Below are 15224 nucleotides of genomic sequence, written 5' to 3'. Positions count from 1 at the left end.
CTTTATGAAGCATTAGTTGCATTTGAAATACAAAGTATGTGTGCTTTTTGATTTTGCATTGGAAATAGTAAGCGATCATTTTAATTGCTTTGCAACAGACCAGCTGTGATGCATTCAGTTTCTGTGACTGTATCCAAGATGAGTAGGAAAATATGGGATGTTTTATGACCACCTTGGAATCAGACTGAAATTTTCCTACTATTTCAATGTGAAAAAGCATGTGAGGCACTGATATAATGAGATACCGACCTTATGTATCAGAAACAATAAAATCTCAGAACTACATAGGTTTTCCCTTCCACATGTGGCTTGCTCACATTCCTCTTTTGAGAGGATTGATGACCTCATGCTCGTAGCAGAAACGAGGGATCCATCTCTGTCCTTGGAAGCACCTCAACTATTCTCCCTATCTTCAGGTGTCTCACACCGGTGTTTCAGGGAGTTCATAATAAAGTGCAATGTGATGCATGTTCCAACAACATTATTTTTGAGAAAATAGGATTAATTGTGATCTTTACAATACTTCACTATTATTATTATTATCTTTTATTTAATGGGTCATAAATTGTTTTTTTGTTGTTGTTGTTTTTCCTTAGGCTGTATTATCCATGCTCACTTAAAATTAAATTTATTTTTCAGTATTAAGAACTAGTTAAAAGTGAATGGTAAAATGAAATTTTGCAGAGAGGGCTTTAAATTCAGGAATTTTCTTGTGAACTGGTGAAGAAAGGATAACTCACACAGTGAGGAGAGCCTCCTATACTCCAGCTGATATTGATAGAGGTTGAGGTGATTCATTTCTTACAGAGCACTTTGTGTCTCACACCATTAGATCTGTAGGGAGCTTTCCATTAAAACTGGAGAGAGAAAAAATCACGTATTGAACATGCTGAAGAGGGTATCTGTAGTGAGAATTCAAATAAAAGATTCCTTATTTGCTCAGTTACATGTGATCTTTCATGCCCCTGACAATTAAAGCAGTTTATTGTTATTATTTTGTTAATGCAGTACCTTGTTTTCACAGAAGCTAGCTTCCAGAAGTTGGGTGCATGTAAGAAAAAGTACCCTAGATTTTATTAATAGGAGTGTGTAGGCAATCTGTTATCAAATAAAGATAGTGTTTTCAACTTAAAATAATTTGTGTGTGTATATGTATATGTTGCCTGTATTAACAAAAAGAATAATTGTTGATATAGGAAGTCAGATGTATAAAGAGGTTTGATAGGAAGACAGCTGAAACATGATTTCCATGTTCTGGTAGTAGTAAATTCATTATCCCCTAAGAAACAATGGTTTAAAGGGCCTTACGCCTTGAGTGTAAAAGTGAGGGAAGTGTTTGGCTCTTTGCAGTTCAAATGCCCCACTGGCAGTGCAGGGAGCAAGGGTAAGGAAGGAGACTTGAAGAGCAGACTAGTAGCAAGCGCTCTGACAGGAAGGAAGACTGGGAGTGGGGTTCGTATTGCTCAGTTTCTGTTGCTTGTTCATCTAGTGGAGGTTGTCAAGGACAGAGGCAATCCTGAAAGATCTGCCCGCAGACATCCCTTTGACAGTAACTGTAAAGAAAAGGATAATCAAACACTGATTTGAACTTTCTGTGCTGTGTTAGATTGTTCCCATTGTGGGAATGTTTCTGTAGTCCTGCTGTCCTGATGTGGCTGTCCCAGACTTGACTTCTCTGAATTCACAGCCAAGCACTTACTCCTGCTTCTTCTCAGATCTCTTAACTCTGCACTTGACCTGCAGACAACAAGTACTTTGTCTTACTCCAGCAAAGAAAGTCAGTAGTGATATTAGTTTTGTTTACATATTGATTGCTGAAGCTCCGCAACTAATTTTGCCAAGCATAAGCGCATTAATCAAGGGGATGAACCTCTTGGCCCTTTTCTGTTAGTTCATATGTTCTTAATATAAATGAAGACTGCAATAGGATTTACTCGAATCCTTCCTTACAAAGGTTGTGTGTATGTTTGTTTTAAGATAGATGCTTGAAATATTCCCGAAAAGTATTTGAACCAACAGCACGTCCATGAGATGAATATAAAAGAAAATATTTTTCATAGACTTGTGCAGACCCACTAATGCAACTTTCAATAGTAATGAAAACATTGCTTCAATATACAGTAAAGTGTGAAACTATTTTTCTAGATACTTTTTTCATCACTGTTGTGCTTTTCTGTAGATTTCACAGTGACCTTTTAATTCAAAAGGCAAAACATTTATGAGCACTATATACCCAATATATACCACTCAGCTTAGTGATATCAGCAAAACCAGTGAGAGTACAGTCAAACCTACTGCATATGTCATTGATAGAGATGTTGAAGAGCACCAATGCCAAGATGGACCCCTGGGGTCTCCCCCTGGACGTAGAGTCATTGATAGCAACCTCTAGCTGTGTCTGTCCAAGCCACGTCTTATTCACTGAATTGTCTACTTACATGTTTATTAACTTATTATGGTATTGGTTGCTGTTTACTTTTATGTTGACGCTTTTATGGAAAATTATTTCAAAAAATTTCCAAGTCTTTTAAAAAATAAAATAGTCTTTTGGATTTGGAAGTAAATCAAAAGATGTTTATTGCTGAGTTGTGGTACAGCTGCTGTGCCAATACCGTTTATTAGTTTGCTGAAAAACAATGAAAATAATTACTAAGCTTTTATACCTGTTTAGTGTTTCCCTCATTGTATAACTATTTAGGGACGCATACTAGGTAACAGAGCATAAGTTCAGTTTCTGGATATAGTCTATTAAGAGCATTTGGGTGCTGAATAGATTAATGCTATAAACTTCAGGCTGCCAAACTAGGTCTCTCACCAGCCTCTATGGTGCCTGAAGTGGGGATCATGCCATTTGTTAGTAATCTGAAGTGATTCTTTTCTCTCTGGTGATTACAAGGAAACTTCAAGGAGTGCAGCCTTGTAGGATTTAAGTTAATACTTGTGAAAACTTTAGCACCAGTGCATACTGAAATAAACACGCTCTATTTCGCACAGATGGCTCTCATTTATTTTTGTCCAGACAGTAATTCAGTTCTCTGTTGTAACGGAATTCTTGGTTATGCCTGGAAGAAATGTTGTTCTTGAAGTCACATAGTGAATACTAACACTATTTACTATTTTAATACCTGTGAGTGGCTGTATCCTTGTAATAAATCTCGCTCAGACCTATCAGCTTGAAGACTTTAGATACTTACTGAATTTCTGTATAATCCTCTATTGAGTGCTCAGACTGGAAACGCAGTACAACTATTAAGTGTACATTTGTAGCACTACGTAAGTATAGGAAAAATGAAATTGGAAACTTTATCAGAATAATGATATTCCTTTGTTTAGAGTCTCTCTTGAAATCAACAGAGTATGAAATCTGAAGAACTATTTATTTTACTTGCTAATACTCTAAAATGTTGGCATGTACCTACTGAAGATGACATTGACAACATATTCTTGAGTCCTTCAGGTTATATATGAAAAATGAGTGTATTCGTTTTTATCTGTGTATCTTGTGAGGAGGGACCTATAATATCATGATGTCATGACGACCCGCTGTTATAAAATAGAACACTCTTTTCAGCTGAGCATCTACATTTAGATGTGTGCTATATTACATGAAAATCTGACAGGAATGTATTTATCATGTATAATTTTTTAAGTCAACTGAAGTTGTTTGCAAGCATGTGAATAAGTTAGTCCTGTATTGTCTGCAATACTCAGTGTTTATCTTCAGGCTATGCAGTGTTAATTAAAATGTTTGTTTTCATTTATGGAAGTGTTAATAATGTGATTCTGTGCTTGTAAAATGTGTATTGAGTTAAAAACGCATTGAAATAGGAGCTGTGTATTGCTTGTAATATCTACACAAGGGAGCCATATAGCCATTATGACGTATATCTTACAAATTAAAGCTGTAGCTGTGTACAGGAAAACCGAGATAAAGGGGTTAGTTCAGTTGCATGGTTTTCATAACCTAGAGCCTAGAATTATGTGCATCATTTCCATAGCCCTTTCCTCTATTCACTCACTCTTAGCGGAATGAGCTACTGCAGAAAAGACTTGTTTATTTTTAAATATAGCAGTCCTGAAAAGAACACTGACAAGCAGATGCAGAATATTTCCAGTATAGGCATTTTGGCTGTATTACGTAGTAATTTATAGTGGTACGTAGTGTGGACATATTCACTTTCAATATGCCTTTCTTTGTAACACATACTTTTAAAATAGTGAATATGGTGATTTTAAAAAAAACACAAAAGGTGGTCTGCAAGTATAAAACTTGAATCTCTGCTGTTATGTAGGTATCTGAAAGTCTGCTGAGCTTAGTAAACTTAATTGAAAGAAGTAATTCCATCTTCAAAGACACTTGGGCCCGATGGGTGATAATTTACAGAATCTGGACAATGCTACGCAAGGCCATTGACCTTTGAGTGTATTCTCTCAGCAGACTTTGTAGTCAGATGTCCCTCTCACAGGATGTATGCAATTCTGAAATATTTAAATCTTTATAAGAATGATTTACCCAAACAGTAATGTCTTTTGAAGCTTCATATTTCTGTAAGGAAGAAAGACTGTATGAATCTATGAAGTTAACCACATTCTTGGTCTGTCCATATTTCATGTTTGGAAACTACATTTTACAGTATATTTAGGTTTTGTTGCTTGGTATGTAATTTTCTATTAGCTGTCTCAGAAACTTAAATTTGCCTAGAGCTGATTGTATTATCAGTTGCCTCGTCTGAAGTTTCTGATTACTAGGGGAACTTGTAAAATATTACAGTATTTTTGCATTGATATGTCCTCATTGATAAAAAGACTGAAAATAAGAACTTTCAAAGAATGTGCCCACACAGAGCTGTGGCTTCTATCATGTGCAAAATGTATAGGTACATATTGAGCTGACTTATGTCCGCAGTAATTTTATAGGGCCTGTGTTCCTAGCAAGTGCTTTGGTTCCTAGGCAAGTGCTGGATTGATAAAGTCACATTAATATGATGATCTCTCTCTCCAAAATGTATATTTGGCTGTCTCCCTGTGAAGATTATAAGCAATTTCAGAAATTGAAAATGATAGGAAAACATCGAAGTATTAATAAGGAATCTTAAAATAATTTTTTAAAGTTGTTGTACCCCTTTGCTGATAGAAAATGTATCAATCATTTAAAGGCATTTATGATGTTACACATTTAATGTAAATGCTCCTTGTTGTCCCTAATCATTTTGCCATTTTGCTCTGTTTGCTGATACTTAATAAAAAATAAGAATTACCACCAGTATATGCTACATGGAAAAAAGACTACTTAAGACAACTACTGTGGCAGTATCATATATGACAAATACTGGGCTGTAGAACAAAAATGCTAGCTGTGTTTTTCAAATAGCTAACAGTGATGTAAGTGCTTTGCTTGTAGCCAGAAATAAAAAGTTAAGATTGTTTGGAAGGTGTACGGCTGATTCCTTAAAGACCTCTGAAATATTTCAGTAGCTCTGTCTTTTATTGATGCTGAGAATGAATGTTCTGATAAATGGAAAGATTGCCTATTTTCATTGGTGGTGTTTATTGCCTTTGCATTGCAATGTTGCAGACATTTTGAAACTCACCCATTCTGCTCTATGGGAGTAAAATAACGATTACAGTTTAAAGCACTATCAAACAGCCTGTGGACATCTGAATTTATGAATTGCTTGTAGAGTGGAAAAAGTGATTTTTCACGATATGGTGATAATGGATTGGCATCAATAATAATAATTATATTAATGTTATTTCATTAGTAATCCTGAGCTATAAGTTACTGTATGACAGCAATTCAGAAGATAAAGTTGTTTAGTTTCTTTTCTACACGCAGTTAGTAGAACTTGTTTTGACTCACTGGATTTTGTTCAGTATCACATATCAGCTTTTTGAGGGGTTTTTCAGAAACTAGGGATGCTTGACTTGAAATTAGGGGGAAAAAATCCTTAAGCATATCACATGATTTACCAAATGCTCTAATGATCCGAGAACACAAGTAAAATACTGAATAAATATTATTTTATTTTCTGTCATGCTTATTACAGACTGACAGGAAAGAAAGAAGTGATGATCTGAGTACTGCAATAGACAGTATGTGCAAGAAGACGAGAGATCTTCGCAGACAGGTATATCTCCCAGGGAACCGGTAGGAGAAGAACTTACCTAAACTGCAATTTTCAGATTTTATGACACTATATTTTGTAAATAAACTTTTCTTTTATGTTAGAGAAGTACTGAAGATAATTACAGCAGTCTGCAGAACATATATGTCCAGATTTTCAAAACCATGCAGAAAAAACCCTACCGTGTTTAGATGTTGGCAGTATATATGTCTGTACATAGACAAAACTCTGTACATGTATATGACCAAGTGTGTGTGTATATATGCATTTTCTAGAAGAATATATTGGTAATATGTGGAAAACAATATTAGTTTTACTCTAAATGTAACTGAATTATTATTCACTTTATTTTTGGATCTTGCAATTGATACCTTGAAGGGACCACTAAGTCTATATCTAGTCCTTCCTTGTTCTGGAAGATTAAGCGACAGAGAAGGATACTGGGAATACGTGGTTCAGAGTCAGGTCTGTATACATTGCTGCAGCTGCGGGAAGCATCTTTGAGAAACTTGTTTATGATGCTGAAGTGTAGGAAGTTCCAGCTTAGAAAGGAGAGTTGAAAAGCTTGTAGTACTTTCAGCCAGGCCTGTTCCACCCAGCCATATGAAAATTTATGGCCACACAGAATGTGAACACACATTGCTTTTATCCTCTCTGGCACTGGCTGTTTGTCAATTCTCTGGTGGAGGAAAATCCATCCCATAATTGTATACAGTCTTACAACCCAACTCTTATGTTTTATGATGATGAATAAAATTTTTTCTGTCTCCCATGGCCATTCAGGAGAAGCTATGAAAGATAAGAAGACTGTAATATGGTGTTTGCCGCTAACCACTTCCTTTCACGTTTCATCAAAATATGTTTAGTGCAGACACCCATGTGATGCAGACTTTCATCATGTGCTCTCTTAATTCCTCCACTGTGTTATACCATCTCTTCCACAAGTGAAGTAGGCTCCATCTTTTCATGGACTCAAGAAATGTCTCTGCAACTTTTAAAGTTTATATTAAGAAATCATGTTCTTAAAGAAGCCATTGTAAAATGTTTGGGTTGAATGCAGTCATGCTTAATTAATTGAATGCAGTCATGCTTAGTTAATTGACAGCTTAGAACTAGTATCATCATCCAGAGTAGTTCTATAGCTTTGTGATATTTACATAGAAGGTATGCATGAAGAAATACTTCCTGTGCTCCCTCCAAGTTAGGCATCATCCCTCTCCTGATTGCATCTCTTTCACTTACAAGTAGGAGATGAATTTTAATGGCAGCTCAGTACCTTCCCTGATAGCACCTGCCAGAGCTACTTCCTCTTGCTATTCTTCTTTGTTTATCTGTCTTCCTATGTTTTGAATTAATTCTTAGTACTTTGCTCTGCAGCTGGTCAGTGCCAAAAATTGACATATGGAGTAGTGGAAAAAATTATTGTAAGGATTAGGCTGAAGAGAATTTAATACTGCTTCAGGCAGTTCCTTTTCCTTTCCTTGTTTTACATTGCATTTCTTCATTCTTTAATAGAACATAGGCCAAATTTGAAAATCTCAGCTTTGGGTGTTTCTTAGTATGGTTTAAGTAGGAACACATTTCAAACTTGTTTGCATTCAGCAAAGACGTGGCACTATCATTTAAAAAAAAAAAAAAAAAAGATTTCATTTTCTGAACTGTGGGATAGAGGATTTCTTAGAACAAAATAATACTGATAATTTATATGTGAAAGATTAATTAATCCTACCACACCATAAAAAGTGACAGCAAATAATTATTTGATGAGAGAGAAGATTAGGCTTCAATTTTAAGACTAAATGCCTCAAATTCACCATGAATATTACTGAGGTCAGTGGTCCTGAAATAATGTAGTAAGACTGCAAAATTACAATAGCCAGGGTTATGTCTCTAAACCCAAACATTTCTCTTGGAGATGATGAATCAGAAGCCATTGATGTGGTTCCGCAGTGTTTTGTTGTTGATAATATAAATCAAGATCTGAATATTTTACACTGTGATTCCTCAAGGTTGCATTTATGTACTTATTTTTAATGCATGTGGTACACAGTGAGGAGAGTGTTGCAGTTTCCTTCAGTTGGACACAAATGTTAAAAGATAATTTGGCAGGACTGGAGGTTCTTTGATCCTGGTGTCTTTTTCATTTTTAAAATAGCAGAATTAGTATGTGGATGAGACTTGAAGGAAAAAAAAAAGTTATCCAGTTTTATGTTGGGATCTCATAACTTCTGCCGTTATTAAATGACTTTTAAGAGCATACAATTCAGATTGAGTCTTCTAAAGCAAGACGTTACAGTAAGTGAGATGACAAAAGCATTAAACATTTTAAACTATTTTTTGAAGGCTTTTATGTCTTAAGTAGCTTTTCCAGCTGTTTGAGTCTTTACTTTTACAGAGTTTTCATGTAAATACATTAAGGCTGAATGCTAAATGGAAAAGCATTTCCTTTAGCAATAAAACTGCCAGCATGTAAGAGCTTAAAAGAATTTTGTTTCCTAATTTTCTGTTCCAATCGATATCTTCTATACTTATTACAAAAATATTTTTTTACAGTAGGAAAGTCAGTAAACTTGATAATGCAAATCTATTTCATGGGCAGTTTTGAGCATCGTATTTCATTCTCATGAAAATGAACAATTGGCATGTGTCAGTTTATAACATGGAAATTAACCTCTCAATCAAGTAACGTCCCAATCATCAGCAGTAAGATTACATAAAATCTAATTTAAGAAAGCTAGTTTTTATCAGAATGTGACATTTCTTTAATAATTTAGAAAAGAAGTTCAAGAACGATTATTTGAAAAAGGGAAAACTTCAGACTTGCTTATAATTCTCTTTGCTCTTTTAATCTGTTGTCAGGTGGTATAATTAGTAATCTCATGGAGATAACTACTGTGAGAGGCACAATATATATTATTGATACTATATATATATATATATCAATATATATTATTGATACTAATTGAGTGTATCACTGGGTTTTCCAGCAAGGCAGAAAAATATTTGGGTAACTTTGTAATTAGGAAATGGTGATATAGAGCATTTTGTGACTAAAACATAATTAAATGAATACTTTTTTTTGTAAAATGAAATGGCCTTCTTTGACATCTGAACTACCAAGTAAAAGAACACGGGAGATAAAATTTTAATGTCTGGAATCACTTAAGTAGTTTATTCTGTTCATCAAAGAGCATGAGTGTTTGCTGACTATTGATTTTGAGAGGACTAATGCACCTTTTATGTTACAGTACACACACACTCATTTGGTCACACATGCAGGTGTGCAGATTTATGTACTGGTAGGTTAAAACTGTTCCTAACTTCAGAGAGTGTTCTCTGTTTAAATGGGAAAACTGTAGTTTTAGTCATGTAACCCTGCCCTTAATTCAGGAATGCAGTGTGTACATGTTCATGTTATACTAATATATTATTACAGTGAACTTCATTCATGAATGCAGTTTATTAATACATAACATGTTGTATTTATAGCAGAATTTAGTAAATAGCTGATGTTCATATAATGCTTTGTTTTGCAGCTTCGTAAAGCCATTATAGATCACATCTCAGACTCCTTCTTAGATACCACTGTTCCGCTTCTAGTTCTCATTGAGGCTGCTAAAAATGGAAGAGAAAAAGAAATAAAAGAATATGCTGCTATATTTCGAGAACACACCAGCAGACTTGTGGAGGTATGTTTGATGGTCTTGCACTTCTTTTTTTTTTTTTTTTTTTTTTTAAACTGCATGGTGTAAGTAAAATGCCTCTGCAGTATTCTCTTTGTTGCCAAATACCATGAAATAATAAAGGTGGTATTTCTGGTAAGAATGCATTAATGGCCTAAGGCCATAGTAAACACACTCTACTTTTGTACATTATGTACATAATTTATATTATGTAATGGTATGCTATAAGATAATGGGTTTTGAGATATTGACAATTCTATACTCTTCGATTGAATGGAAATTTGATGGAGGGGAATTCTGCTTTGAGAAAGTGTTGTATGGATTTCCATAGGTATTTTGTTTGAGATCTTGGTGATATCTGTGATTTTTTTAGTCTCAAACTGTAAGTGTTCTAAGACGTAGTAGGCTGACCTTAGTGTATATGTAAATTCACAGTGTGTGTGTTTATGTTTTAACTTCATATAGTGCCAAGAGTGTACAATACATACTTAATGAAGTGTTTCAAGTCACTGCCTTTCACAGAGACTGCACAGTGTCAGGTGCTGTTGTGTGACTGGTCGTTCTAACTTGTCTCTTTACTGGTGTGTTTACATCATATGTGGCTATTCAAAATGAATGTACAATTGAAGTTATCTTCTGGGTATCTACCAGAACAGAAATAATGAATTTGAAAATTCTTATATTGGTTTAAAGTTCTTTATTTCTCAGGATCTTGTCTGATATTCAGCGGCTTTTTGTTAAACTGTGCTGCTAAGCTCACCAGCATATTAGTTAGTAGTTGCACTGCATCCATCAGCTGGTAGCCTACCAGAAGAAAAACAAAAAATAAAGAAGTGTTAATGGCTAAGCAAGTGTTCACTAAGAGACCTTGTACCTACAAGCAGACTTACCTGATTCCAAATAGAAAATTGGTCATTTTCAACAGTGTCAGCAAAGAATGAAGAATAATGCAGCTGTCCTGTGGAAAGTGGGATCACAATTCAATTAATATAAGTCAAGGAGCATGGAAATAAATTAAAGCAGTAAATTGTAAGCATATTTTGGTTTGTAGCACTTCAAAAGATGCAATGTGGAAAATACTACTTTTTCTAAATTGGAGTAACGTTGCATTGTACTGTTGCTTTACTGTTGTTTTGCTGAGTAAAACAGTAGGTAGATTAGAATTAAATCTTAGTGATCTCGGTTTTCTGCAGCTTGTTATCCAACTGAATGTGGTTCCATGGGTAATTGATAGCCCGCAGAGATCAGATATAGGTAAAAGAGTTACCAGGGAGGTTGATCATGTGAGAAAGACAAGACAAATGGAAAGGAAATGTATGGGTTTTGAATCTTTGGTACTTGTATTATCCATTTTATTTATCACTTCCCTTACTTTTGTGTGGTGAAACTTCTGATTATGAGTACCACTTGCCCTCTTTGGGATGGCTGCCATGCCTTTTGCTAGGGATATATTTCATAATGTGATGCTGTTTGTGCAATTGTGAGTTGGATGTCATGTAATTGAAGATCTAATTCTTTACAGTGCTTCCAGATCCCATGAAGTTTTCATGCATCATTGCATTTGATCAGAGTTCTTAAATAGTAGATATTACTTCCTTGTTTGGAAGAGGGTACTCACTCCCATGTTTCCCCCTCCCCCCCAACTTTTATTTCTTTAGTATTTCCTTCATTGTTAAAAAATATATAGATATTAAAAAAAAAAAAACAACAACACAACCAAATCCTCTGCAGTTCTCAGGTTATCAAATACAAGCTCATATACACCATTGCAGAATTGAACTGCCCTGTCATTGAGAATAATGGAAGTGACTTACTAAAGTACATGACTGTGGGCAGCATATGTCATGTAGCTATGGAATAACAATAGGCATGAGAATTATAGGTAAAACACTTTAAAATCTAAGCAACTAAGTAAAATTAGGTGCAAAGAATTACATAAGATAGTTACAATACAACAGAAGACTGATAGAGATAGATGAGATATTGGACAATTGTAATATTGATGTGAGGGCCGTTTTAGCATCCATGTGTAGTTGTCATGTGTAGAGTTCTGGTGTGGGCACCAGGTCGTACAACAGAAGTCAGTGGTGGAAATGAAGCAGTCCATATTATTATATACAAAATACTTCAAGAAGAAAAACTTTTTTCAGTTGCAAATACACTTAACAGAACATATGAATTCTCAAACTTACCTGTAAGCTTTGATGCCTGGAAAGCAGTTCAAATGCTAGCAATTCCTGTTTTCTGCCTTGGAGAACAGCCCAGGTTACAGTTGTCCTTGTGGGCTGAGAGCACACCCTACTAATAGATACTCTTTATTTTTCCCGCTAAATGATTGTTCACATTCTCTATTCAGTCATCATTCTGATGTCTTTTTGCAATTTTTTTAATGTATTTATTTTATTTTATTCTCCAAATACTGTGGCTAAATAAATAAATAGATAAAATCAGAGGTTAATGAGGTCACTGTGTCCTCAGTGGGGCTTTTGGCTTACTGCTGCTTAAGTTTTTACCAAGGCCATGTGTTTCCTGTTAGAGGAGTTGAATATGTGGTACAGCTAATGGTTGAGCTCTTCTGTGGTAACCTCATGGAGGCCATGTTTCAGTTGCTGAGTATATGTAAACAGATCTGTCCATTTCTGCTTGATATTACTATTGCTCCTGTAAAATATAGTTATGACATTTAAAAAAAAAAAAAAAAAAAAAAAAGAAATAGTTTTTTTTATCACATAAAGGTAAATTTTGCAATTCAGGTTGTGTTGTAAAATCAGGTGTATGCGCTGTCAGCTGAAATTCTGTCCAAACAAAAACATCATCTAGAGATTAGTTTCTGTAAATCATTTCGTTAAAAATATTACTGTTTCAGCAGATCAGCTAAACAATGCTAAGTGGAACACAAAGTGATGATGCTAGTGTTCCACTAACGAGTAATTAGACAGTATCAATTCAAAACAGAGACAGGAAAGCATAATATAACACAGCATTCATAGTGTATTTTCAAAATCATCAGTGAACCAACACAGTTTTCTTGGTCTAATTATCCCTTTGTAGAAGTTAGTACACATTATCACTTTCTGTGATTCTGTCAGTTTTAAATATTACTGCTGTTGCTGAATTGATTTTACTTGTAGCATTCCCATTTGAATCCAGACCAGCAAGACCTGCATATTTGTATCTCCAGCTCTCCACTTGCACTGAAAATGATTATAATACTGCTGCCAGTGATAGATAATGTAGTGAATTTTATGTTGTAGCACTGAGGTGTAAGTGCATTTTATGTAAAACAAACCACTGGTATTTGTGCTGTTTTTACTTTAAGCCTTCACTTCTCAGTTCAGATTAAAATAAATGATAAGAATCCTTTGTTTGTAGTAATAACCACCTGTATTGCTGTATTCATTTGGTTTGGTCTGTCCTTTTTCTAAGTAGAAAAAGTCAGGTATTCCAAGATTGATTGTGTTAGTCTTTTTTCAGTATAAAACCTTATCTATCCCAACTTACTCTTAACCCAAGATAATAATTTCCCAGAGATGGTTTATCTGTGTAAGTGCCTGTCCTTCTTTAGTCTAAATTACTAGTTTCAGCTTCTGTTTTCTAGATAGCCAGAGTGAGGTGGGATGAATTGTACCTTGAGAGGTGTTGTGTGCTTTTTCTTCTAGACAAATGTGATGTTGTATTTCCTTGTGCTCCATATAGCAGTTTGGAATTTGGTATCTCTGTCGTCTTAGTGCATTTTTTCACAACTATTTCTGGAAGATCAAGAATATTTGAATAGTAGGTTATGAGATAGTTTCCTCGATAAATAGAGTAGACCAAGTTAGAGGTTGTAGGCTCATTTTCTTGCAAATGTTTCCCCAGCAGGGACTTTGATATAGAAATTAGAAGTACTTAATTAAATATTGAGAGATGATTTGTTGTTTCAATTTTAATCAGCAGATCAAAACTTCTCAGTCTACGTACTTCGTTGTTTTCTTTTGTTATCTGTCTCCTGATTTTTATTAACTGTTCTTTGGCCCAGAGGTTCTAGCTTTTGTTAAAATGTGCTAGGAGGCTTGTGATGTTATGTAGCTTGCTCCAAAAGTGATGCCTTCTATTTATTTCTGTGGAAACTACAACAAAGAACACAATAACACTGTTTGATAGAGAGGATTCTCGGCTATCAAATGCTATCTTTCAACATAGTCACCATTTGGCATTTTGACCAGCAGAGAACAAAAGCCTGTGTGACATGCCCATAAGTATCTGCACCAGCAGAGGTGACACATTGTTGATGTCACCACTGCTGAAATGCACCACCGCATTGCCTTGCTGTGCTGACATCCACTGTTCAATCTCTGAAAATGTTTAGTGTGCATCAGTGAATGTCAGTGGGTGCCATGTTTTCTGAATGAAAGAATTCAGTGGCAAGCCTTTGCTTCATCTGCATTTCCATATCAGACACCATTCTGTCCAACTGCCCCTCTACTGCCATCACATAGCAACAAGATCTAAGAGAATATTAGTGGGAAGGTTCAACCTCTACTGCCACCCCACTGACATCAGCCTCTGGTGTTGTGCACCAGCAATACAAAACAAGAGGCATTACTTTCGGAGCAACCTTCTTAATTACACCTACCAAGGATATTAGCTGGTGGTTATGAACGTGGCTGGTGTTTTGCAGTGGCAAAGTATCTGGGACACCTGGGTTTACATCTTTGCACTGCTTGCACCATAATTCCTCAAAACTCTTGGTTGTTTACTTAAAATGTTATGATAAAATTGCACATCTCAAGGTAGTACTTGATTATGTGGAAACACTTTTCAATGTTTTTGTCTTTTAGAAATTTTTAAAACTTGCTCTGTAAGGAATCAGAAAAAAAGCACTAGTTGTACTATCAAAATTAGCATCAAAAGGTTTAGGGGACTTGGTTGTACTTTCCATAGCATGCCTTGTAGTACACGCCTGCTTTTTAGTGAAGATTGTATTCTAGCTTGTGTTTTACTTCTGTTGGAGATGAAAACAGTTTATGATGTGATCAAACATGCGATAATGATTTATGATCAAAAATATGTGATCGAGAACAAAGATAGGTAAAATGGAAGACTGAAATTTCCTGTCTACACAAATTGAAAAACAGATATTCTGTAACTGGAAATTTCTTGTTAGGAAAGCTGACAGGCTGTTCTCCTGAGCTGTTCTATCAAAGAGGAGTAATGATTTCTGAGAGGTGGAGTGATAGGCTGGGTGAGCTTGAGATTAAAAAAGGAATTTGATGGGAGCAGGAAGGAATCCTCTGATTCTTTTCTTTTGGCACAGATGCAAATTTTCTGCTGCTGTGGTTAAAGGTCAGCTATACCAAGATGAGGCATAGGGATTTAATAGAAGTGGAGGCGATGATGAAGTGAACTTTGTGTTCCTCATTTCTTTGCTCAGTAC

The 15224-nt window shown here is 35.3% G+C and overlaps 1 protein-coding gene across 2 annotated transcripts in view; it reads left to right on the top strand.

The window, feature by feature from the left end:
• The window catches only part of CTNNA3 (catenin alpha 3), a 384435-nt gene that overhangs the window by 224882 nt on the left and 144329 nt on the right, over positions 1–15224 (top strand). For both annotated transcript variants that reach the window (XM_072339610.1, XM_072339609.1), the window contains exons 8-9: positions 6048–6128; positions 9662–9814. In XM_072339610.1, the coding sequence (XP_072195711.1) occupies positions 6048–6128; positions 9662–9814 (234 nt within the window). The remainder of the gene's footprint in view (positions 1–6047; positions 6129–9661; positions 9815–15224) is intronic.

The sequence above is a fragment of the Excalfactoria chinensis genome, chromosome 6, assembly GCF_039878825.1.
Source record: "Excalfactoria chinensis isolate bCotChi1 chromosome 6, bCotChi1.hap2, whole genome shotgun sequence".
Classification (NCBI taxonomy): domain Eukaryota; kingdom Metazoa; phylum Chordata; class Aves; order Galliformes; family Phasianidae; genus Excalfactoria; species Excalfactoria chinensis.
Note: the sequence above shows the minus strand (reverse complement) of the source record. Positions and strands in the feature narration are given on the sequence as shown.